Below are 27,690 nucleotides of genomic sequence, written 5' to 3'. Positions count from 1 at the left end.
CTACATTTAGGGATGAGGTAAGAGTGACAGCCCTTGACATTAAGACTACATTTGATTGAGTGTGACATCAAGGAGCCCTAGCAAAATTGGAATCAATGGGTTTTGGGGGCAAGCTCGCCACTAGTTGGAGTCATACCTGGCACATAATAAGATGGCCATGGTTAATTGAGATCAGTCCTCTCAGCCCCAGAACATCTCTGCAAGAATTCCTCAGGATAGTGTCCCAAGCACAACCATCCTCAGCTGCTTCATCAATAAACTTTCCTCCATCATAAAGTCAGAAGTAGGGATGTTTGCTATTGATTACAAAATGTTCAGTACCATCCATGACTCCTCAGGTACTAAAGTAGTCTACTTTCAAATACAGCAAGAGCTGAACAATATTGAAGATCTGGACAAATATCCAGGCTTGGGCTGATAAGTAGCAAGTATCATTTGCGCCACACAAATTCCAGGCTATCACCAATAAGAAACCATCTAACCACCGCCCTTGATATTCAATGGTGTTGCCATCACTGAATCCCCCACTATCAGCATCGCTTGAGTTACCATGGGCCAGAAACTCAACAAGGCCCACATAAACACAGTGGCTACAACAGCATGTCAAAGGCTAGGAATACTACAACAAATAACTTATCTCCTGACAGCCGAAAGTCTTTCCATCATCTACAAGGCACAAGTGAGGAGAGTAATGGAAAATTCCCCACTGGCCTGGATGGGTGGAGCTCCAACCACACTCCAGAATCTTGACATCATCCAGGACAAAACAGCTTGCTTAATTGACACCCACAAACATCCATTCCCTTCACCACTAATGCTCAAGAGCAACAGTGTGCGCTATTTACAAATGCACTGCAGAAATTCACCAAAGATAGTCAGATAGCACTTTCTAAACCCATCCATCTAGAAGAACAAGGCGAGCTGATACATGAAACACAACCATCTCCAAGTTCTCCTCCAAGCTACTTACTGTCTTGACTTTGAAACATATCATTGTTCCTTCACTGTTGCTGGATCAAAATCCTGGAATTCCTCCTGAATGGCATTGTGGGTCAACCCACAGCAGGCAGACTGCACTGGTTCAAGAAGACAACTCACCACCACCTTTTCAAGGCAACTAGGAATGGGTAATAAATGCTGGCCAGCCAATGATGCTGACATTTCACAAATGATTTACGAAAAAAATCCGGTGACGCCTCATCATCATCTCTACTAGTTATAGCCTCAAAAACTTCCAAGTGATTTCTCAAGCATGAACTTTGCTTCCATAAATCTGTGCTGACTCTGTCTGGTCCTGTCGATGTTGTCCAAATGCTCAGCTATTAAATCTTTTCTAATGGACTTTAGTATTTTCCCACTATTGGATGATGTTCTCATTCCAGCTTTGTATATCATCTCTTGATTGGCTTTCTTGAAGACCAGGAGCCTTTAATTGGAGTTGATGCATAAACGCATAAAGGTGGATAAATCCCCAGGACCTGATCAGCTGTACCCTAGAACGCTGTGGGAAGCTAGAGAAGTGATTGCTGGGCCTCTTGCTGAGATACTTGTATCATCAATAGTCACAGGTGAGGTGCCAGAAGACTAGAGGTTGGCTAATGTGGTGCCACTGTTTAAGAAGGGTGTTAAGGACAAGCCAGGGAACTATAGACCAGTGAGCCTGACCTTGGTGGTGGGCAAGTTGTTGGAGGGAATCCTGAGGGACAGGATGTACATCTATTTGGAAAGGCAAGAATATATTAGGGATAGTCAACATGGCTTTGTGCATGGGAAATCGTGTCTCACAAACTTGATTGAGTTTTTTTAAGAAGTAACAAAGAGGATTGATGAGGGCAGAGCGATAGATGTGATCTATGTGGACTTGAGTAAGGTGTTAGACAAGGTTCCCCATGGGAAACTGGTTAGCAAGGTTAGATTTCACGGAACACAGGGAGAAGTAGCCATTTGGATACAGAACTGACTCAAAGGTGGAAGACAGAAGGTGGTGGTGGAGGGTTGTTTTTCAGACTGGAGGCCTGTGACCAGTGGAGTGCCACAAGGGTTGGTGCTGGGTCCTCTACTTTTTGTCATTTATATAAATGATTTGGATGCAAGCATTAGAGGTATAGTTAGTAAGTTTGTAGATGACACCAAAATTGGAGGTGTCATGGAAAACAAAGAAGGTTACCTCAGATTACAACAGGATCTTGATCAGATGGGCCAATAGGCTGAGAAGTGGCAGATGGAGTTTAATTCAGATAAATGAGAGGTGCTGCATTTTGGGAAAGCCAATCTTAGCAGGACTTATACACTTAATAGTAAGGTCCTAGGGAGTGTTGCTGGACACAGACTTTGGAGTGCAGGTTACTAGCTCCTTGAAAGTGGAGTCACAGGTAGATAGAATAGTGAAGAAGGAGTTTAATATGTTTTCTTTTATTGGTCAGAGTATTGAGTACAGGAGTTGGGAGGTCATGTTGCGACTGTACAGGACATTGGTTAGGCTACCGTTGGAATATTGTGTGCAATTCTGGTCTCCTTCCTATTGGAAAGATGTTGTGAAACTTGAAAGGGTTCAGAAAAGATTTACAAGGATGTTGACAGAGTTGGAGGATTTGAGCTATAGGGAGAGGCTGAACAGGCTGGGGCTATTTTCCCTGAAGCGTCGGAGGTTGAGGGGTGACCTTATAGAGGTTTATAAAATTGTGAGGGGCATGGATAGGATAAATAGGCAAAGTCTTTTCCCTGGGGTCGGGGAGTCCAGAACTAGAGGGCATAGGTTTAAGGTGAGAGGGGAAAGATATAAAAGAGACCTAAGAGGCAACTTTTTCACGCAGAAGGTGGTATGTGTATGGAATGAGCTGCCAAAGGAAGTGGTGGAGGCTGGTACAATTGCAACATTTAAGAGGCATTTGGATGGGTATATGAATAGGAAGGGTTTGGAGGGATATGGGCCAGGTGCTGGTAGGTGGAACTAGATTGGGTTGGGATATTTGGTCAGCTTGAACGGGTTGGACCGAAGGGTCTGTTTTCATGCTGTACATCTGTATGACTCTATGACTGTATAATGAACTGTGGCTTAAATTTTGTAACTTGTGATTTTACTGATTACTTCTGTAATTAATATAGGCGCCATGGTTGGGCAATTGATAACACTTTTCATTGTATTTGTCTTCTAAAAGTACATATGACAATAAATTCTAAATTCTAATTAAACCAGGCCTTGCATTCTATTATTCCCTGTTTTCTCTCTATATCCTTTTTTTAAAATCATGGAGTTACATTATTGTGAATCAAACTGCCAAAAGGTCCAAGAAAAGGAACGAAACTGGACAGACCACATAGCATCAATCTAGACACAAGAACCACAATGGCAGACTTAGCCAAATCAACCCTGCAAAGTCTTCACAAACAACTGGGAGTAAGCACAACTATCTATACTCAGAATTGTACTTTTCAGATAATGTCCCAGACACCACCATCACCCTCCCTGGGAATGTCCTGTCCTACCAGCAGGACGGACCCAGCAAATGTGGTGGCAAAATGGTACACAATCAAGGAGGAGTTACCCTTGGGGTCCTCAATATTGAAGTCTCAGGCGTCCGGTGAAACACAGGCAATGATCAGCTGATATATCAATAGTCCCCCTCTTGGAGGAAGCACTGAGGCAGGGTGCAGAATGTACGTAGGATAGGGAACTTTAATGTCCATCACCAAGATAGAGTCTACAATACTACTACTACAACAGATTGAGCTGGGGACATAGCTGTTAGAATTGGTCTGTGGCAGGTGTAAAGAGGGGAAAAAATACTTGTTAGTAATCTCATCAAAATGCAGCTGTCCATGACAGTTTTGGTAAGAGCACAGTCATTATGGAGAGAACTTTCTGTCTTCACATTGAGGATACGCTCCATAAAGTTGTGTGGTACAATCACCAAACTAAATGGGACAGACTTTGAACAGATCTAACAATGCAAAACATGGCATCCATGAAGCGCTATGTGCCATCAGCAGCACAAGAATTGTACTCAAAAACAAATTTGCAACCTCATGGTTCATTATATCCCCCTCTTTGCCATTACCATCAAGTCAAGACATCAGCACTTGTTTACTGAGCAATGCAACAGGATATGTGATAAGTAGCACCAGGTACACCTAAAATGAATTGTTAACCTGGTGAAGCTAAGACTTGCATGACAAACAGCATAAGCAGCAAGCAATACACAGGGCTAAGCGATTACCCAATCAACAAATGAGTACTAATCTTTGTAGTACTGCTACATCTGGTCATGAATGGTGGAGAATAATTAAACAACTTACCAGCGGAGGAGGCTCCACAATACTTCATCTTCAATAAAAGAGAACTTCAATGCAACAGTGCAAAAGACAAGCCTGAAGCACTTGTGACAATCTTTGGCAAAGATGCCATGGATGATCCATCTCGACCTCTTCCGTATGCTCCTAACATCACCGGTGTCATTCTGCAGCTAATTTGATTCACTCCTCATGATATCAAAAGCAGCTGAAGGAGCTTGATACTGCAAAGGTTGTGGGCTTTGACAATATTCTGGCACCTTGTGCTCCAGGACTTGCTGTCCATCACCAAGCTGTTCCAGGACTGTGACAACATGGGCTTCTAACTAACAATGTAGAACATTGCCCAGATATACACAGTGTACACAGAGAGCAGGATAATTTCAACTTGGCCAATTGCTGCCCATCAGTGTCATCTTGCACATCATAAAGTAACAAAATAAGTAATCAACAGTGCGAGTAACTTAGTGATAACCTGCTCAGCGATTCTCAGCTTTGGTTCAATCAAGGACTTTTTTTTAATTTCGAAAATATACTTTATTCATAAAATTTTTATATATATAGCCATAAATGCAGTTTGGTTCTTTACAGCAGGACTAGCTAATCCATTTGGAGGGTACTTAAGAGTCAACCATATTACTGTGGATCTGAAGACACATGACTGCCAGACTAAGTAAGGAAGGTAGTTCTTCTTCCCGAAAGGACATTAATGAGCTTAGCTGAGTTTTACAACAGTCAACACTGGTTACATGCTCATTGTTAGACATTTAATTCCTGATTTACTTGAATTTATATTTCGCCAACTTCCATGGTGGACTGGAAACCCAGATTGTAAGAGCATTATCTGGATCACTGGATTGCTAGACCAGTGACAATGCCATGACACCATCCTTTTCCTAAATTATAACCTTGCTTCTTTTTCCCTCCATTTTTCTTTGTATGCTTTTGTGTGTTAATGCTTTATGACAATCATCCCCCTGGGTTTGCTTGCATGACTAAGCCATATATTACTTTTAGCCATAAATAATTGTCTGCTATTCATTTTAAAAATTGGACTTTACAAACAGAGGATTTTGTGATGAACACACTGCAGCCTTTTTCAAGGGGAAAAGAGATAAGAAAGAAAAATTCCAGCTTACGATCTGTCTTGGCCAGGGGGAATGAAGAGAAGCCTTAAAATAGATTATTTTATTTTATTTTTTTCTGTGTTTAAATTATGTTTATTTTAAAATTATTATCATACTAGATCCTCACTAGACTGAAAATGCTGAGGCTGATCACATGATTCTATTTCCAGAAGCTTCTGTACCCCCTAAACTGTTTTGACATATCAGTTGAATCTAACACTCATTATTTTGAGTCATAAAGTGTGGTGCTGGTAAAACACAGTTGGTCAGGCAGCAGCATCTGAAGAGTGGGAGAGTAGATGTTTTGAGCGTTAAGTCGCCATCATCAACCTGTGTGTGATTTTTAACTTTGTCCACCCCAGTCCAACACCAGCACCTCCAAGTCATCATCAATTATTGAGATGAACTGTCTGTTTTGAACTAAGGATACTATCAAGACACATTATGTGAAAATTAGCATGACAACTTTTACAATTACCTTGTTGCCTAGCACTAAAGATTCTAGTGGGAAAGGGAAAGCTACATCATTAACATAATAATTTCCAGTTAGCTCACCAAGATGGGCCATCAGCACCTGAAGTGCTTGTATTTGTCACATGACTAGAAGTTGGAAATATACAATTCTGGGATTCTACATCAGCTGCTGAGGAAAAGCAGGACTGCAGGCTGAGTTGACAACCTGTCTCTGATACTCTGGCTCTGTCTCCTAGCTGCAAAGAAGCCAATACTGCTTGCAAGAAGGAAATGCTATTAGGTCCAGCTTCCTGAGAATACTATTAATGCAGACTGACCTTCAGGAAGTTGTAACTCATCAGAACTGATTTTTAATACTTATGGATTTACCAAAACTTGTAATTTATAACTATCTGTTTTGTCCTATCTTAATTTCCTGAATGTTAATTTGTGTGTGAAATAAGTAACTAAGTAATTCCACAATGCTTTGAATGTATTGTTAATAAACCTTATCTTTGATTTCATCCTCAAGGATTTTGATGTGTTTTCATCTCAAAAAGCTAGACTCTGAAAAGCAAGGTTTGTAGAACACTCTACAACCTACCTCAGAATCAGTGACAAAAATGGAAGGGGATAGTGTAAAGCAAACAATACCTTACCATTGAGAAGGCAAAGGGGGAAAGCAGTCATTATTTAAATTCATTCCAATGCCCACTTTCTGACAGGATAGAAAATGAGAAAAATAAAAATAATTTATTTCACCTCTCCCCAAAGCCTGCCAGCTTTGAAGAATACCACAACGGTCACAGGCTTTGATGTCTTTCATCTATTTGATTGCTTGTTGCAACACTCCCATCGGTAGTGACTTACCATAGGGTGCTGGAAAGATCGTAGAGAGTGTCAACTGCCATTCAGGGTTGAAAATGTTTTGAAAATGTACTTTTCAGTGTTGGTAGATGGCATTGTCGTCCATAAGAAGACTGATACTACTCTTGCAGGGTGGGAATTTTGTACATTTGGCCTTAGTCATTGATGACCCTGGTAGATTAAAAAATGTTTTTTATGTTTTAAATTTGTCTTTGGGTGTCAGCCTTGAGCTGCTGGAATGCTGACTTTGGGTTGTACTGCCAGGCAGTGAAGCCTGTTCACTTTGTTCCAGAGGCAAAATACTTCTGCAATATTTTCATCAAACCTCCCTGGCGATGATAATGCGCAGACTCAATTGTCTGTACAATTGAGTCCGTACAAAGGTGTCTAGTATAACTGGTTGTATTTGATTCCACATTTCTGAAGTTGAGTTAGATTTTCGAGATTGGTCACAAGCACCTTTCAGCGTTCCTCTTTTCGGTCTGCTTTGGGGCTCATATATTGATCTTTTTCCTCTTGAGCGTTTGTTTCTTAGAATGTCTTTGTGTTGAATGATTAATAATCAAACAGGTCAATGATTTGAGCAGCGGGCATCAGAACCTTAAATGGATCAAATGATAGCAATGCCACTTAGAACTTGGATCATTCAGGATGCTGTCTAGGCTGGCAGATCTGAGCTATAAGAAATGACTGGATACTCACCCTGTTGCAGTAACCCCACATTTACCATGGCTAACCCACCTAGTCAGCACATCCCTCGACACAGTGGGACAACTTAGCATGGCTAAGCCACATAACCTGCACAACTTTGGACTTCAGGAGGAAACTGGAGCACTGACACAGACACAGGGAGAATATGCAAACTCCACACAGACCGTTGCCCAAGGCTAGAATTAAATGCAGATCCCTAATACCGTGAGACAGCAATGTTAATCACTGAGCCACTGCGCCACCCTAAATAGGATAAATAAGAACGTACTTTTTCCATTAGTAGAGTCAATCTTCAGGGAGCACAAACTTAAGGTAACAATCAGAAGGCTAAGAGGAGAGTTGAAGAAAAATTCTTTTGCTCAGATGATAGTTAGTGTCTTGAACTCACTGCTTGAAAGGGTGGATGCTTGAACTATTTAAGAATTTTTAGATATTCATTTGGCTGAGGGCCATAGGCTGGAAAATGGGATTAGTGTTGTTAAATCTCTGTTGACATCATGGATATGATGGACTGAATGACCTCCTTTTATGCTGTAAACATCTTCATTGAACTAAAGTTGACAAAGCACCAGGAGTGGATGAGATTTTGAAACCGGGTGGGGGGAGGTTCATAGAAACTGAGTGTACTGGTGGAGGCCCAGAAGCCTAAAACATGGCAAGTATTATGGCCTTATTCAAGACTGGTTTTAAGGATAATTATTGACAAGTTCAGCTTAACTTTGGTTGGAAAGTTTCTAGGAACAATTATTCAGGATAGAATGAGTTAGTCATATGGAAAAAAGTAGATTGATTAGGAAGAATCGGTATGGATTTGTAATAGAGAAATCGTATATAACTACTTGCTGCAGTTTTTGAAGAGGTAACAAAAAATCTTGATGAGGGTATGCTGTTGATGTACGTTCATTTCCCCACAACATTGCCACTCAACAGACTTGCACAACAGGATCACCATCTTTTCAATGAAAGAAAGAAAACTTCACAACTGAATAGAAAGTATTATTGGTGTGTAGACCAGGCTTTCTCTCCAGGCCAATCTTGAAGTCTGGAGCAACCTGCTGCATCTTTTAATAAAGTTCTGAGCATTGAGGCCAGATTCTTGCCAGGGAATGGTATTTTGCCTTTTTAAGGAGATTATTGGTTGTTAATAACTTATTAACTGCAACAACTCATGTTGTTAATATGTAGCTTCCTATCCTACCATCAGCCAGGAGCCGACTTGATGCTGAGAATTCTCACTATAGAATCCAGAAAGGTTTCCTGGCATCTTCAGCACCATGGAGATTGGTGTCTGATATTTGCCAACCGCTTGGGTCCCTCATGGCACTTTTCTAATCCAATTGCAGGATAATTAGGAGATATTAAGCAGCATTGCAGGGTGCACCTGCAACTAGCATTGAAAGGCTGCTGCAAGGATACTTTGCATGTAGAGTTGGACCAGACTGTATCTCAGTGCTGCTCAGTTACTCTCTTAGCATTCACTTTACATCCTTTGGAGGTGCTCGCAGTATCCATACCTTGCTTTGCCATGCTGTACTATACCTGTTAACATGCTGATTTTAATCAGAGCCTAAAGACTGTCAGTACTGTCGTTTGATGTGTGATGGTCATGTTTGTCAGTAGGGATCTGTCCAGGATGGGAGTTATCTTCTGAAGTTCCAATAAGGGCCGTACTAGCCTTGAAACATTAGTTCTATTTCACTCTACACAGGTGCTGCCATATCTGCTGAGTTTCTCCAGCATTCTCTGTCTTTGTTTCACATTTTCAGCATCCGCAGTATCACAAGTGTCTTGCTATATAGTACACCAAGACATCAATCTAACATCTGTAGCATGTGCTAGCTGCCTGCCTGATAAACACACTGCACACTTATTCAACTGAATGGACAATGTTATAAAGTGTGCAAGTCTTCAGTCCAATTCTATCAGTCAAGAGGCACTGTCTGGGCATAGTCCACAGGTTGGCCATGGTCAGTCACCCACTTGGGCCAATCCAGATCAGGATATATATCTGACTGAAGGCCAGAGACTGGGCAACAATCAGTTCTGTTGGGCCAGCAGAAGCAGTCAGGGGAATTGCATATCATCAATCAGGGAGCTACAAAGACAGCAGTCAGGAGTCTGGTCAGTTATGACTAAAGGTTACTTGTCAAAGTTGGTCAGAAATCTGGAGCAAATACTATCCTATAGATCTGTGTGTTGATTATTGATAAGGGTGCAATGTAGCGTGAAAGGGGAAATGGAGGCTTATTGCCAAAAGGGAATTGGACGTTTAAGGCGAGAAGAAAGCAGAGGCACATGTTGAGATGGGGACAAGGATAGTGACAGGGTTAAAGTCAAGTTATAAGGAGAGTATGTATGACAACTTTCAATGAAGTGGTAAGTTATAAGCACTGGGCTTTTGACAGTGATCACCACAGTGATGTCTACAAGGGGGAGTGTAGAGGATGAGGGTGGACATCATTAAGGTGTAATATCAAGGTTCAGGACAAGGACAACACTTCGAGGCAAAATTCAATGTGGTAGCTCTCCACGTTGGCTTGGGAGAGAGCGGTATGGTTTGAAATGGATTATCAGAGTAGCACAAGGTAAAAGCAAACATGGAAGCTCTGATGGTACATGGTGACCAGGTGGATCTTGGGAATGATGATATTCACCTTTAGCTGTGTTCCCTGTTATCACTTGCAGTTCATTAGACACTAATTGTAACTGGTAAATGGCTGGGACAATGCCCAGGATGAGCTGAATCTGTGTCAGTTTAAGGGACAAAAATGATGGATCCATGCCTGCTGGGCAGTAGGACATTGAAGGGGCAAATGCATAAAGTATGCAATTTCAAATGCAGCTATATTTAATTTGAAATTATTTCATCATCCATTTCAACTGCATTCAGAGTGAATGGATATAAGGTCAAAATGCTGGTCAAAGATGATTTGCAGCATGCTACTGGTACTTGGAAATCATTGATGGCATCTCAATGACCCTAGCTTGTGAAACTCTAAAGGGTGTCTTGGGAGTTAGGAATGAATACTTCATCATCTTTCATGTAAATAATGTCATGAACTCAAGAATTCAATAATAAGTTTCATGGTTGCTGTGGCTCTGGCATGGAAAATGGTTCAGAGTGCAGCAGGGAGTTCCTTTTTAATGTGCAGTGTTGATCATTCAGCCAACACTGCACCTTTTACTAAGTTGATGCACATGCTGAAGCTGAATGCATATGGAGACTTGGCCCTCATTATTAGAGCATTGCATGTCTCACTGTAGGAAATAATGCATTGATATTGTACTGATGAATTGTCGTCCCCATACGCAGAATATGCCACCACTGTTTGTTCTCATGTAAGAACTTGTTCTACTTCTTACGTTCCCAACAGAGATCATTGCCAGCAAGAGTCATGCGCCAGCTGCTGGTGGAATGTTTGTCATTGTGGCTGCCTTTCTAAGAAAGTGAAAGTGAATGCAGCAGGATCATTCCAAAGGCAAGTCTAGGAGTGGCAGAAGACCGCTGCAGGACGCAAAGAGCAGTGAATTCAGGCAGGGGTAGTAGTGGCAGGTTCCCTCAAGATGTATTGGGTCCACTGGAGGACCAAAGCTTTGCTCCTGATTCCCATTTCCTGGTGATGATCAGAGTGCAGTGTTGACACAACCTTGTTTACAGAGAAGTGTGATGCCAGCACCGTGGGTTCAGTTCCCATCACCGGCTTGAGGTTACCAGTAAAGACTCTCCTCAACCTCTTCCTTTGCCTGAGGTCTGGTGGTCCTTAGGTTAAATCACCGCCAGTCACTTCTCTGAAATGAGAGTAGCCCCTATGTTCTGGTAAGAATATGGTGACACAACAGGTTGGATGAATAGTTTGCAATACAAAGTAATGCCAACAACCTGAGTTCAATTTCTGTACTGGCTGAGATGGAATGACTCTCTTTCTCAAACTCTCTCAAGTTAAACCACCATCAATTTTCTGCCTCTCAGAGAGAGAGAGAGAGAGAGAGAGAGAAAGAGGTGGAGGGAAAGAGAGAGAGAAAGCAGCTACAGTCAGACAATGACAACTTTGCCTTTACCTTTGCCTAAATTAAAGTTCATCTTTGGAGTTGTCTGATTGCTGGCCTGTGTATGGTACTCCCAAAACCAGATGTGGTCTACAGTGGCAGTAGGGGCAGTGTGGCAGTGACCTAGAGAGGGTGTTTAGATGGCTTGTGGCTAAGGACAAGTAAACTGTGTGACTTCATGGTTATACGGCTACGTGGGTGAGAGAATGAGATTGTATGTGCAAGGGAATGTCAGTCATGTCAGCTATGTGCTATGAGCCGCATGGGTTTTTGCCTGCTATGCCATTATATTGCCAGTAAGGGCCAATGCTTGCCTTTTAAGGATGGTGTAGGCACCAAGGATTATGGTTTTTCAGTGGATGTCCGGTGACTGTCAAGTTGTTCCAGAAGTAGTGGATATTAGGACAGATCTAGAATAGGTGGTTACGATAAGTAGTTAATGAGGTAAGTTTAGTAAGATATAATGAGAGATCTTACAGCAAAAAACTTTCCATGAACTCAACAAAATTGACAATCTGATAAAATAAGATTAACTCAATATCTTTAACATAACTGAATATCTAGAGTGTCATTATTAGGATTCATGATTCTACATTTTGATGAGTTAAAATTATGTTGTATGGTCTCATTCTTTAAATAAATTTCTGTGGGTTTGGATTCTTATGGAAAAAACAAAATATATTTCAGATCTCTATTCATATCATAACAAATAATATTACTGCAACACTACCCTTTCTCAATTAAGGGTACATATCTGAAAAAATGACCTTCCCAGTGTCATGCGATAAAGTAGTAGCTATAAACTCAATAAAGTGTAATGACCGGCATGTATAGTCTTTGTACATTGACTGTGCTGTTATTGTTGGTTGACACTCAGTCTGATGACATAATTTTAGTCTTGTTTCTGCCGTAGTCTATATGTGACAGAACAGGCAGATTCTTGTCCTGCACATCTCTGGGTACATAGGGAAGTTATCATGCAAGATAGCAGAGCTTGCCTTGCAAGGTTCGCTTATTTTTGATTCTTCTCTTCATTAGTAAGGAATTTGGACTCAAAACATGATGCAGCTTGACAGACAAGTTGTTGCCATTTTGAATGATTGGTTATAAGCTCCTCCCAGTCATTAATGTCAATGTCTCAAGAACAGCTTTCATAATGTTTTTGTACCATTTTCAGTATATTCCAATTGGGATAAAAACTTTTTTGTAGTTGTCGCACTGCCTAGTCCATCATTGTTGATTTTGCAGGAGTTTTGCCTGAATCCCTATAGTACTGGCTTCCAGAAGAATATTAGGGTTTGATTGTGGCCCTGTTGAATCTGGAGCTCCTGATAAATCTCCCTTGCACTTTTGCATATTGCTGATACACAGTTCAATACAGAAGACTCGTGATGATAGTTACAGTACAGGAGTGACATGATGGCAACAGTCTGTACACGATGACTTTTGTTGACACGTGAAAGTCTTTATTGTCAAACACTCACTGCCATTGTTTATAGAAGATTGAACTGACACAACTGGTCTGATGTTGAATTTCTTCATCAGAAATTACCTTTTGAGAAAGATAGTTGCCATGGAATGGAAAGTGCCCAATGTATTCCAGAGTCTGTACTCAACAGATATGGAAGTAGAATACTTGACTGACCTGGTGTGCGTTGATTTTGCAGCATTCAAGGGAAAACCAAGTCTCTTGTATGCAAAATTGAAGCAATTCAGAGTGGATTGCAAATTTGGTGCAGATTTGGTACAAACTACAGGACAACAGCACTGTAGTCATCCAGATCATGAATGATCTGTAGATCATGAATGTCTATGGTTGTCAGTTAAGTTTTAGCACAGAAGAAACTGATTTTTAAAGTTTCTATCTCAATGGTAATTACACCTGAAAGCAGTTGAGTTTTGATAAGGTGAATAATCAGTATCAGATAAATTGTAAATAGTAGAGAAACTTTCACACAGCTTTGTCTGAGACCAGTTCAAAATTTGCAGGTGTCTGTTTCAAACCTCCAACTCTAGGCAGTTAGATTATTATCAGCATGATGTAGTTGCAAGTTTGTGATGAGGTTTCATAAACATCCAAATCTCAGAAGCATCACCAACGCAGCCTTACAGTTTACTGAATCAGGTTAATGGACACAATGAAGAGTTTCTGATATTGTTCAGATCATCTTCCTTGGACTTGCCTGACAACAAAATCATGTCAGAGATTCTTCTAGAAGGTCTGAAGTCACACTGTCTCTGGTAGGATTTTCTCAGTCACGTTAAGGAGGCAATTCTGTCACTATACCTGTTCTCTATGACAAACAAAAGCATATCCTCTGTAAGAATATTCTGTTCTGCTAAACATAGCTGGACAAAGCGCTCTGAGCTATAGGGTTTTAAATTTCTATGAGGCACAACTTGGCTGTGTTGGATTGGGAACTTGTTTAAAAGGCATGACTATATATAAGCAATGAACAGAATCAGGAGAATTGAAAATGGAATAAAGAAATAGCAGAGAAGCTAAATCATTTCTTTGCATATGTTTTCACTGAAGACGATACAAAAAATTTCAAGAATTAGAGATCCAAGTGACTGGAGAAAATGAGGAATTGAAGAAAATTAGTGAAAAGGTGGTACTGGAGAGCAAAATGGACTGAAAGCTGATGCGTCCTGGGCCCTGATGGTCTCCATCCCAAAGTGTTGGAGGAAATGGTGTAGAGATTGATGCACTGGAAATAATCTCCCAAAATTCCAGAGACTTTGGAATGATTTCTGCAGATTGGAAGCTTGAAAATGTTACCTACCGTTTAAGAAATGAGCAAAAGAGAAACCAGGGAACTACAGAGGAACCTAAATTATTTGAATTTCGGATTATCTGGAGAAGATCACAAGGTCCCGATAGAAACATTACATCAAAGAGGCGTTTCCAATACTGATCACGTCTTTTGTTTACAATGATTAAAAATGAACTCAGCTCACTGAAATCTGCAGAGACCAGTCCTGGACATCGATGGGAGCACAGGCACCATCTCCAAATGACTGACCTCCCGCCCTGCCTCTCTCTCCCCACACTTTCCTTGAAATTCTACACAAGGGTGTATCCTAAACCCCTCGCCCCTCCACTTTCCCCAGATAATCTCTCCAACATTGTCCTATACAAAGTTGCAGTAAAACGTTGTGTGTGTGCACGCGCGCTATTTTGAGACTTACCCCCCAAAGGCAGCAACAGTCTTCCTGTTGGTGTCCAGACCAGCTGCCCGGATGGGAACAGCGGACAGAGGCGGGTGATGGTGGGGTGGGAGATGGGTGATGGCGGGGGGGGAGATGGGTGATGGCGGGGGGGGGGGGAGATGGGTGATGGGGGGGGGGATGGGTGCTCACGCGCGGTGTGTTGCTGCCTCCTTTCCTGAACAGGAGCGGAGTTAGTAAGTGCTCACTGTGTGAATCCCGTTGAACTGATCAGAGGGTTGGGGGGAAAGCATTAGCAATGCTGCAGCAGGTCCCTTAATCACAAGTGTGTGTCTGCTCAGAAACAAACCTTGAGACAGAGAGAGGGAGCAAGGTAGGCAGACCGAGGAAAAAGGAAACTTCAGAAAACTCCGAGCTGAAGAGGAGAGGCATTGAATCAATTAATCGAATAATTAGTTGTCTGAACGAAATACTGCCTGTCCATCTCGTTCAGGTAATTGAGGTTCTCCTGTACTTACTTAGGTTCGAGCACTTTCACTATTACCGATCATAAAGGACATGATAAATGGACACTTGGTAAAAATTATCTGATTGGACCCAGTCAGCATAGAATTGCAAATCAAAAATCATGTTTCACAAATGTGTGAATCTTACTTATAAATTTAATAAAGGGAGCTTGGGGGATTTAGCATATTTGGATTTTCAGAAAACCTTTGATAAGGCCTACCACAGGAAGTTGGTTAGCAAAATTAAAGCACAGGGTACAGAATGTCCTGTACTTGCATGTATTGAGGATAGGCTAACAAACAGAAAACAGTGAATTGGGAAAAAAAAAGGGTCGTTCTCGCATTGGTAGATTGTTACACGTCATTTGGGTAGTATGTTGGAAATCAAGCCCTGCTATTCCCACGTCATCACAGAAGTTAAAGATTTTAAGAAGTAGAATTCCCTAAGTTATTTGCCTTTTAGATCCTAACAAGAATTGCTACTTATACACAAATAGATTCTATCCATAGATCAACAATTATGAACTATCAGTGTATAACTCTACGACTTAAAACTCACCTTCTACACGTGCTTGCATGTGGAGGGAAATACTGAAAGTGCATTGGAGTGGTTGCAGTTGACAGAGTTTTCTGAGATGAACCTTCTGCTGATCCAAACACCGCTTCTTGGTTGTTGTTCTTCAGATCCTTTTTCTTATTTGAGGGAGGCACAGTGTCACTAGTTCACACTCATTAGGACCCTTCATTTATTTCTTAATAGTCATAACTTACAGCACCTAAAAATAGAAATTAACTAGCTATCTTCAGACTTGTAATTTTTTTTAACTGCAAAGCAAATACAGCTTCTTCCCCCTCCAGACATTTAGTGACTTCTGCCCCAAACATTCCCACGCCCAAGCTGTTCAGCTACTTGCGTGCCAATCACATATTTGTTGGCCGGCAGGAGGCATCTGTCATTAATACCTGGGTCTCTATTTCACAGATTAATCAGCTCCTTGTTGCCGGCCAAATATCCAATTGTGCATGGCCCCCTGGCTCCAGCTCATCTGTAACTAGGTTTTTCCCAGTTCGAGAACAAGACTTGCAATGAGTGACAGGTAACATGCTTTTAAAAAGCACAGCAATCCTTCAACAATCCTTAGCTTTAAAATCAGTCCTTTCCCTATTTCCGTTTAAAGCAAAAACACAGAAAAATAAAAGATGGTCTTTTTAAGACTATGACTACTGAGGTACTGGAAGGATCAGTATTCTTGGCCCTGGCTGTTTAAATTTGGTTCTCACAAAGTCGTTGATATATATTGTAATGTTTCTAAAATTACAGATAATGCAAATCTAAAAAGTAATGTGTATTGTGTGGAAAGTGCAGATGGAAAAATATGAAGTTATCCACTTTAGTATTTCTTAAATGGTGAGAGGTTGGAAATTGTAGATGTGCAAAGGGATGTTGGTGTCCTTGTCAGTAGGTCACTGAAGGCTAACATGCAGGTACAGTAATCCATTAGGAAGGCTAAGCAACGAAAGCCCCTTTCACAAGAGGATTTGAGAATGGGTGTAATGAGGTCTTCTACATGAGCTTGGTTTGACTGTACCTGGAGTACTGTGTGCAATTTTGGTGTCCTTTGTAAAGATTATTTCCAAAGAGGAAGTGTAACCAAGATTCACCACACTTGTTCCTGGATGGTAGGACTGTCCTATTGAAAAAAGGATGGAGCAAACTGGGCTTGTTGTTCTCTAATGGTTTGAAGAATGAGTGCTGATCTCATTGAAACCTCAAAAAAAACTTAAAGATAGAGTGGATGCAGGCAAAATGTTTTTCCTGGTTGAGGAGTCTAGAACTAGGGTACTTAATTTAAAATATGGGGGGTGCCATTGAGGACTGAGTTAAGGAGAAATTCTTGAGAGGGTGGTGAATCTTTGAAATGCGCTCTCTCTCTCTCTATCTGAGAGCTGTTGAAACTTAGTCTTTGAGTATAAATTTAAGTAGAATTTGATATTATCAATAGTGTGAAGGATCATGTAGATAGTGTGGGTAAAAGATATTGAAGTGTTCATTCTGCCGTGATCCTGTTGAATGGCAGAGCAGACTTGATGGGATGAATGGCCTATTCTTGATTCCTTGTTACTGTATGTCTGAACAATGATGGCTATGTTTCTGTCACTGACAGTAGTGGTGATTGAAATAGTTTCAGATGGATACAGGGCGTCACACAAAAGATTTCATGAAAATTTTGCATTTGTATTAAAGACAAAGTTGCATTTCTGTAACATCTTTCATGACCTTAGGCTGTCCTAAAGTGCTTAAGAACCAATGAAGCCCTTTACCCAAAGTGTATTAATATAAATATATATATAATCTTGCATTATGTATATGTAAGTTGAATGCCAATTTTGTAGAATTGAGAGACTTGAGTATTTTGCTCACAGTCTTTTTCGTAAATTGTTATATATTTATTCTTCTTCAACCAGTTGCACCTCAACTGTCTTCATGGATTCTTGCCATGGAATGTTCTTTGAATACAATTAAATGTTGCCAACCATGCTTGGAGTTACTGGTTCCCAGGGAGCTGTATCCATAATTGTCTGATTTTTACAAGAACAATGTGTACCCTGGGAGGGAGGGCTTTAATACTTTGTGTGCAGTTGCATTCATATGTTGAATTGAATTTTTGTAACTTTTTGCTGCATGTTTCTGGGAACTGATCTAAAGTAAGTTAGCCCTTTGAACTTGTCTAAGACTCTACAGACAATGAAGACATTGTAAAGAACTTCAGCAGTTTTTTATTTTAATAAAAGTGAGGTCAAAAGTTTTGCAATATTCTTGCTTTTGGACTATATCTGAATTGAAACGAATGAAGGTGGATATTATAATCCTCAAATGTGATGTACATTTAAGTCTTTGCAGCAAGAGCAACAACTAATAATTATATAGTGCCTTTATTTTAATAAAAGTTTCCACAGTGTTATGCAAGCATATTATGGAAAATTTGATACTGAACTACATAAACCGATATCAGGACAGATAACTAGAAGTTTTGATAGAGAGCGAGGTTTTAAGGAGTACCTTAAAGGAAGATAGAAAGGCAGACACTCAGGGAGAGAATTCCAGAACTTGGGAACTAGGCAGTTGAACACACAGACACCAGTGGTGAGGTTAATAAAATGTAGGTTGCTCAAGAGACTAGAGTTTGAAGAGGCACCCATACCAGCTCAAGGAATGTATGTTTGTTGCAGACCATTCAATTATATTTTAAATAGTAACCATTGCCTGTCTACCATCATAATTTCCTTTCTTCATGTTCAAGGCCCTAGATTCAGAAAGAACTAATGTAATGTAAAATTCTGTCATATTAAGGTCACTATTTACCAAAGGATTATTACAGCAAGATTATTAATTAGCCCTTTCTCAGTGCATAATGCTAAATACAAAGTAGCCCAATTCATAGTTGGCTTTTCAGTGTATTACTCCAAAAATGAATCTCATACACACAGCAGGAATTCTTCCCCCAAAACATCGTTGGTGATTTGGTTAACTAAGTCCATGTGTAAACTGAAGGCAGCCATTATTACTTTATTATGCACATGCGTCTGATTTCCAAAGTTATACTGTGCACAATATTACTTCAATAATTTGGTTGCTAATAAATAACTTCAATCGGTAATTACAACCTATTTCAGTTTCTTAGCCCCACCAAAACAGCTTGATTCTTTGATCTAAGAACCTTTCTTGGGATAAAGCGATGATAAGCAAGAAAACAATGCTTTAAAACTTCCCAACAGCATTAGCACACCTTGCTGCAAAGATGTTAACTACGGGCCTTATGAGATGCTCATATTCTAGAACATTCCTATTTCCACTTCCACCACTTTATATGAGCTTCATTTTCACCACTATACTAGCTCACCGCTTTATCCCAGCTCCAATTGTCAATGCTTTATCCCAGCTCCACTCTCACCACTTTATTCCAGCTTTATGCTCATTACTTTATACCAATTCCACTTACTGCTTATATCCTAGCTGCAACCTCACCACTTTATCCCAGCTGCACTCTCACCATTTTTACCCCTCTTGATTGGGTGTATTAAATATAACCAGATTTAGAAAGGTAGAAAAAATAAGTAGTTAAAACAATGTAACCATTATCCAGGTTATTTACGTCTGTTTTCATTTTTATAAATAAGTTTTTTTTTGAATTAGTGATTGCTGCCAGAAGGGACTTCGGGTCGTTTCATTCATCGAATATTCAAGAACTTCTTGGAGCTGCAAAGGTTTGATATTTACATGTTTTTGGCAGTGGAAATAGTCTTTTTTTAATTTCATACCTTAGTTACTAATGCACAGACAAGATAATATTTGCTCTAAACACGTGGGGTTTTTTTCTGTTCCAACAGCCATTTTGGAGAATATAAAATGATGATAGGATAGGTGTTTGCGATTTTTGAGTTCATTTATAGCTCAGGTTGAGGTTCGTGTTGTAAGTTTGTTCACTGAGTTGGTAGGTTTGTTCTCAGACATTTCATCACTAGGCTAGGTAACATCAGTGAGTCTCCAATGAAGCGTTGGTGTTCTGTCCCACTTGCTATTTATTTACCACCCACTTGGTCTGTTGTGGTGCATGATATCATTTCTGGTTCTTTTCCTCAGAGGTTGGTAAATGGGGTCCAAATCTATGTGTTTATTGATGGAGTTCCAGTTGGAATTCCAGGCCTGTAGGAATTCCCGCGTGTGTCTCTGTTTAGCCTGTCCTAGGATGGGTGTGTTGTCTCAGTCGAAGGTGATGTCTTTCTTCGTCTATGTGGAAGAATACTAGTGATAGTTGGTCATGTGTTTTGGTGGCTAGTTAGTGCTTGTGTACCCTGGTGGCTAGTTTCCTGCCTGTCTGTCCAATGTAGTGTTTGTTGCAGTTCTTGCAGGGTATTTAGTGTCTGACATTGGTTCTGCTGGTTGTTGATACCGGGTCCTTTAGGTTCATAAGTAGTTATTTCAGTGTGTTGATAGGTTTGTGGGTTACCATGATGCCAAGGGGTCCAAGTAGTGTGGTCGTATCTCTGAGATATCTTGGATGTATGGTAGTGTGTCTGGGGAGGTTGTGTATTCTAGTTTGGGTTTGTTGTTTAAGAATCGGCAGACTGCTTATCGGGTATCTGTTGTTCTTGAATATGCTGTATAGGTATTTTTCTTCAGCTGTTCATAGTTCCTGGATGCTTCAATGTATTGTGGCCCATTTAAATAATGTTCTGATACAGCTCTGTTTGTGGGTGTTGGGATGATTGCTCCTGTGTGGCTGTGTGTTGCTTCCCTTTAAATGCTGGTCTGCAGTTCTCCATTGACTGTTTGTTCCACGGTGACATCTAGGAAGGGGAGTCTGTTGTTGTTCTCTTCCTCCTTGGTGAAATTTATGCCGGTGAGGATGATGTTAATGATATTGTAAGTTTCGTCTCATTTGTTCCACAAAGGTGTCATCCACATAGCGGGCCCAAAGCTTGAGTTGGATCGTGGAGAGGACTGTTCATTCCAGTCTCTCCATAACTACCATAACCACCATAACCCTTGGCATCATGGTAGCCCATAAACCTACCGACACACTGAAACAGCTACCAACACACCGAAACTCACAACACATCCATCCTAGGACAGGCTAAACAAAGGCATGCACAAGAATTCCTAGAGGCCTGACATTCAAACCCGAACTCCGTCAATATCCATATTGATTTGGACCCCATTTACCAACCTCTGAGGAAAAGAACCAGAAATGATATCACCCACTATAACAGACCAAGACACATAAATAACAAGCAGGACAGAACACTAGCACTTCATCGAAGGCTCACTGATGATGTTACCTAATATGGTGATGAAACATCTGAGAATTTACCTACCAGCTCAGTGAGCAAACTTACAACTTGAATAAGAGTTTGTTCCAGCATTTAGAAAAGAGTTATAGATTCATAGCATTGTACAATACAGAAGTGGACCTTTGTACTACCAAAATATATTGCTACCTACATTAGTTTCACTTTCCAGCACTAGTCCCGTAGTTAACATGAAAGTATTCTATGAGCTACTATCAATTTCATTGTTCTAATTTATGCGTAGGCAAAAATCACCCATACAGATGGGACACCTGAACTCTTTTTAAGGTTGCTGATGCCAAGAATCAATTTCTTTGCAGGACCCAGGGGATGCAGGTTTCTTTCTCCCCCAGCCTATTCTATTCTGTCTTTCAAGAGAGAGGGCAGAATGACAATAAATATGTTGCTATGTGTTAGGGTGAGGCCCCTGCAATAGTTGAACAACTGAAGGTATGTGGAAACAATTAAATCCTACTATCCCTTGGGCCACTCTCTGACTCACGTACTCAAAGACTTGTGGTTCAAGAATGAGATAAATGAAGACCCGTGGCAGTTAATTGTGATCTTGAATAAATATAAAACTCAAATTGAGGGTCATCTGATGACATGATAATGCATGCATTGGCAGGTGTTTGAGTGTGAAGTTAAGCTTTTGGATGGTAAGCATGAGTTTTGATTGACAGGGTCTAATGATGTGTGTTTGATTGGGGTATGATGCTTTGTAGAGCTTTGTACCAAAGATATCATGTAAAAATGTACTTACTGATATTGACCATTCTTGCATTTTGACTTTATTTATTTATTCATTCATGGGATGTCACTGGCTAGGCCAGCCTTCATTGCCGAGAATTCAGTTAATAGTCAACTAACTAGTGTAGGTAAGGATGGCAGATTTCCTTCCCTAAAGGTCATTAGTGTACCAGATGGGCTTTTCCCAACAATCAACAATGGATTCATTTCACTCTGAATTCCAGATTTTTTTTATTGAATTCAAATTCTGCCATCTGTCATAATGGGATTCAAAACCCAGGCCCCCAGATTCTTTATTTGGGTCTCTGGATTAACAGTCCAATGATAGTGCCATTAGGCCATTGCCTCCCCTAATCTTCTTACTATGATGTTGCAATGTCCAGATTTTTTTAGGACTGATGTCTTGGGCCACCAGTCCTTTTTTTTAGGAAAGCTCTTGAAGGCCTCCTAGCCACCCTGCAGAATCTTGGAGTTTCTTGTCCATTCTATCACTAAGATTTCTATTGCCATTCACGTCCATGGTATTCACTTTGTTTAGAATTGTAACAACTGTGTTCAGCAGCAGCCTTCTGCAATTTTCCTTTGGGAAGGACAGACTTCTTTTAGAACTTAAAGCTGAGTGCACCATATGCTATTAATGCAATCCTGCTTAATTTCCTGCTGAGCAGAGACAGCCAGAACTACGACTAACACACTGCCCTTTGCCACTATCGGATGTAAAATGTGGCACTAACCTTTTGTGCTACCTCCCTACTGTAAAACCAGCGGGCGACAGGTTGCAAATCATGATTCCATTGCTGAAAAATAGGGCAAACAAACTTTTAGCCTGTAATTTATAGAATAAATAGTCATGGGTCTGAGAACATGATGAGAGGAATCTAGCATTTTTCTTTCAAAATTGTATATTTAGTTCACAAGTGTTGTCAAATGGCTCGAGTAGATTGCAACAGACCTGCGGGTGGAGGTCTCTTTAGGTTGCTGAGATTACTTCCGCCTTTCCACCTTAGGTCTCTTGCTGCTGTTGCTCCAAATTTATACATCTATCAGCTGCCAGGTTTTGCAATGTGCAGTACACGATGCAGATTGAGGACACCTTGGTAGTTTAGTCAGCATAATGCTTCGTGACTTATTCAGGCTTTGGAACCACTGTTTTACCATGCTTATTAAGTGTTAAAAATGCTTTTGGTGGAGATAGAGGCTTCACTAATGGTGCACAAAGGTGATCATTCAGATAACAAAAAGTATGCATCCTTCCTAAAGAGTCAACCTTTATCTTACCGTATGTTTGTAAACACTGCAGACTGTCTCAGGTGAAGGCATCAGATGTTGTTCAAGAATTTTGCATTCACTTGTATGACCTTGTGACAATATTTGGAGGAGCCGATGGTGGTCTGGGGTGGACAAAGTTAAAAATCACACAACGCCAGGTTGTCAACCACCTGATGAAGAAGCAGCACTTCTGAAAGCTAATGCTTCCACATAAACCTGTTGGACTGTAACCTGGTGTTGTGTGAATTTTAACCTTGCGACAATAGCCACATATGAGTAAAAAGTAATCATATAATTACAGTAGAAACCTTTTTAAGATGGCTCTTCAGAGAAGTGCAAAGGTCATCAGTTACTTCCTGTACTTGGCAAATCCTCCCACAATGGAACATTTTAAATGTTTGGGCATGCTGATCCATGCTATTCATAGAAAATGTAGTTTATGTATAATTCTAACAACTAGTATATATAATTCACTGTGTAAATGCACTAATACATTAAATACAAAAGCTGAATCCATGGTTAGAAGTAATTGAACAATTTTGAACTTCTGTTTTATTTAGACAGGAAATTATGGCCCTCCTTCATTGCCATTTGACCTACCTCAATTTTCGTATGAAAATGGAAAAATACCACCATTTGGTCAAGAGATGAGGAAAAAGCATTTTCTTCTTGAGGAGGTATATATTTTCCTTTTTTTTTCTATTTGTCCTTGTACTTTTAGCAATTTTGCTGAATGGACCAATGATTTTGTACATTATTGCTGTAAAAAAGACACATTATTGTCAAGACTTTTCATTTTACACCCATCAGGATATTTTGCAAGATTATAAAAGCCGACATGTACACTGCGTGAGAGGAGAATGCTGCTAAGTTAACAAGTGGTCTCTAATTGTAGCGGTATTGCCATTGGAAATTCACCCATTAACATTGGTTTGGAGGGGGGATCTAAGATGGTGGCAATCTGAGGAGATCACACTGCAGAGCTTTGCATCACAGCAGGAGCAGGACAGTCCTTTAACCCACCCAACCCAGGTCATCAGGATGTCTTTGGGCGTTGGAAAGATTGTGGAGCCCGAAGAAACATTTAAAAATTGACTTACCTATATTTTCAGCTGTCTAGAAATGCCTAAAAAGGGAGGAGGAGCATCCGAGGCCGGGTCTGCAGCTCAGCCTGCAGCAGCCTCAGAGCCGATTACTCTCCAGGACCTAGTGAACCAGCTCTCGAAATCTTGCGAGATGTTGGGGAAACAGATTGAAGAGAAGCTGGCTCCAGTCTCTCTCATGCTGCAGAAGCATGAGCAGCAGCTGGGAGACCTGGAGAAGAGAACGGATGAGGTGGAGCACAGGGTCACAGTGGTGGAAGCTGATGCCAGTTCATTCAAGGAAGAGATCCAAGCCCTGAAGACGCAGGTTCATAATTTGCGTGACCAAGTGGATGATCTTGAAAACAGGGGCAGGAGAAAAAACATTTGGATCATCGGTCTGCCTGAGGTTAAGGAAGGTGAGCGGCCTGCGGAATTTGTTGAAGATTGGCTTCCGAAATTCCTTGACTTGGAGACTGGCATGAGAGAATTGAAGATAGAGAGGGCTCACCGGATCGGGTGGTCTCCCACGGAGGTCGGGTCTGGGTCAACGCCCTCGTCCTTTCCTGGTGCGGTTCCATCATTACCGGGATAAGGAGAGAGTCATGGAGGCTTCCAGACTCCAGGGGAAGGATCCTAAAGCCCTAATTTACGAGGTGTCTAAGATCATGTTTTTTCAGGACTTTTCAGCGGCAGTGATCCAGAAACGAAAATCGTATGATGGTGTCAAGAGAAGACTGAGGGAGCTTGGGATTCAGTACTCCCTGAGATATCCGGCAGTGCTTCGGATCACCTTAGATGGATCCATGCATCTCTTTGACACATTGGAGAAGGCAAGAGACTTTGTGGACAAACTAACCTAATTTAAACAATTGTAGAATGTATAAATATTGTTGCTTGGGTATGTGTTTATCATTCTGTAAAAGAAATGGAGGAAATCCGGTTGGAGCTTTGTTTTTCCCTTTTTTTTCTCCTCTATTGATAATAATTTGGTTCAAACTATGTCTGGCGGTGGTTAAGATGTACATTTTAAATTTCTAAGTTAGGACATATCAAATGATGGGTGGGGTATTTATTCCCCCTTTTTTTAATGAAAGAATTTTTTTTATTCATATTGATATTCTATGGGGTGTTTATTCTTTTTAGCTTGTGCTTGCGATGCGGCTCTAGCTGGGAGAAGTGAAGGTGGTTGAGATGGTTAGATGCCTATTTATTGGCAGTTCGGGATGGGTAGTTGCCCCCCTCTGGGCAGGGCGCTATTGGTGGTTTATATGTTGGTTAGTTTTCTGGTTTTTGTTGTTTTTTATTTTTAGTAATTTCGTATGTTTGTTAAATGCAGTGGTTTTAGTTTATGTAGTTTTTATATTTGGTGGATCATGCGACACTAAGGCTCAGCAATTTGTGGTTCGGGTTCCTCCTCTCTGGAATTTAAATGTAATTGCAGAAGATTATGGCTAATGATTTGATTAAATGGTGTACCTGGAATATCAAGGGAAGTCACTCACCAATTAAGAGGAAGATGGTACTCTTGAGTCTTAGAAAGGAGAAGGTGGATATTGCTTTGTTACAGGAGACACATTTGGATGACAAGGAGCATCTGAAATTACAGCAGAATGGCTTTGACCGAGTTTATTTTTTATCATTTAATACCAGAAGTAGGGGAGTGGCTATATTGGTAAGGAAAAATCTCTCATTTAAATTGTTGGAATGTGTTAAAGACATATACGGGAGGTTTGTAATTCTTAAAGCCTTGATAAATGGGGAAGAATATGGCATTTTAAATGTTTATTGTCCCCCCAGCTCATCCTCTTAAATTCTTGGTAGATGTTTTTTCTAAACTGATAAGTCTCAAGTCTCGGCACATCATTATAGGGGTAGATTTTAACTGCTTCATGGACCCCACAGTAGACAGGTTGCCTAAAGGTCCCTCGATACCCTCTGCACAAACTAAACAGTTATTGGGTCTGTGTGGGGAATTAGGGTTAGTGGACATCTGGGGGTGTCTCCACCCTACAGGTAGGGATTTCATGTTTTTCTCTAATCCGCATAGATGTCACACGAGGATTGATTTTTTTTCTCTGATCATGCTCCAATGTACCTCATGGTTAAAATTAAGGATGTTACAGTGGATTCAAGGTACTGGCGAATGGACCCCTTTATTCTCATGGACGGCAAGTTTGTGGATTATTTCTCTAAGGAATTTCGGGCATTCCTAGACATCAACATAGGCTCAGTTGATAGCTCATCAGTTCTCTGGGAAACTGCCAAAGATTATGCCAGAGGATTAGTTATTTCATATTCCACCAGTAGGAATGCCCCATTATCAGAGCAAGAAGTACAGGAAGCTGTGAGACAGCTTCAGAGTGGAAAGGCACCCGGTCCTGATGGACTTCCCAGTGAATTCTATAAGGAATTTATAAGTATACTGTCAGGCCCAATGCTGAATATGTTTAATGATTCATACAGTCATGTTTGTCTCCCACCATCTCTGAGAGAGGCCAATATTTCACTTATCCTTAAAATAGGGAAGGATCCGGAAGACTGTGCTTCATACAGACCCATCTCACTCTTAAATTTGGACTTTAAGATCCTCTCTAAGGCTCTTGCGTTAAGGCTGGAGACTGTGTTACCTCCTATTATTAAAGAGGAACAGACGGTCTTCATAAAGGGTCGCAGATCCTCCAATAACATTAGGAGGCTGCTTAATATAATTCAAGCATGCCAACAGCAGTCAATACAGGGATTGGCGATTTCTTTCGATGCAGAGAAGACATTTGACCGAGTTGAGTGGCTGTACCTTTTCTACACTCTAAACCGGTTTGGTCTGGGCGAAATTTTCATAAGATGGGTAAAGGTTCTCTACAGTGTACCTCTTGCTGCGGTCATTACCAATGGGATACGATCAAGCAATTTTAATATTTCTAGGAGCAGCCAGCTGGGCTGTCCCCTTTCACCATTACTTTTTATGTTGGTGATTGAACCGTTGGCAGAGGCCATTCGTGGGGATCTCAATATATCAGCTCCAGAAGTGGGGTCAAAATTACATAAGATCTCGCTGTATGCAGATGATGTTCTAATTTTCTTGACAAATCCAGCAGTCTCAGTGCCTTGCCTGATACAATGCATTCACGCGTTTGGCGCCTTTTTCAGGGTATAAGATCAATTTTGCTAAATCAGAGGCTATGCCTATGGGTGGTCTTACAAAAGAGTTGGCTCTTGAGAGTGACTATAGATTCCCATTTAGGTGGTCACAGGGGGGTTTTGTGTATTTGAGCATATTCATTACTCCAGTTCTGGATTGGCTGTTCAAAGCCAATTTTACTCAATTATTTGAAAAAATTAAACAAGATCTCCAAAGATTTTCAATAAACAAACGCTCAGGAAACTGAACAGTTGGTTCAGCTCCTTTATCTGGCACCATAAACGGCCCCTCATTAAATTAGCCAAACTGCAGTTGCCTCACAGATTGGGGGGAGTAGACCTTCCGGACATTAAAAATTACCAATTACTCTCGCTTTTGACCTACGTAAGTGATTGGGTTTGTGGGGAATCCTCTTTCAATATGGC

The 27,690-nt window shown here is 40.7% G+C and overlaps 1 protein-coding gene across 1 annotated transcript in view; it reads left to right on the top strand.

Annotated features, from left to right (window-relative positions):
* Window positions 1–27,690, top strand: part of LOC140458007 (uncharacterized) — a 156,691-nt gene that overhangs the window by 37,085 nt on the left and 91,916 nt on the right. Inside the window, exon 2 of the mRNA XM_072551953.1 lies at window positions 23,602–23,718. Coding sequence (XP_072408054.1) covers window positions 23,689–23,718 — 30 coding nt within the window. The 5' untranslated portion in view covers window positions 23,602–23,688. The remainder of the gene's footprint in view (window positions 1–23,601; window positions 23,719–27,690) is intronic.

The sequence above is a fragment of the Chiloscyllium punctatum genome, chromosome 3 (assembly GCF_047496795.1).
Source record: "Chiloscyllium punctatum isolate Juve2018m chromosome 3, sChiPun1.3, whole genome shotgun sequence".
In the NCBI taxonomy this organism is placed as follows: domain Eukaryota; kingdom Metazoa; phylum Chordata; class Chondrichthyes; order Orectolobiformes; family Hemiscylliidae; genus Chiloscyllium; species Chiloscyllium punctatum.
This window is presented reverse-complemented; position numbering and strand designations above follow the sequence as displayed.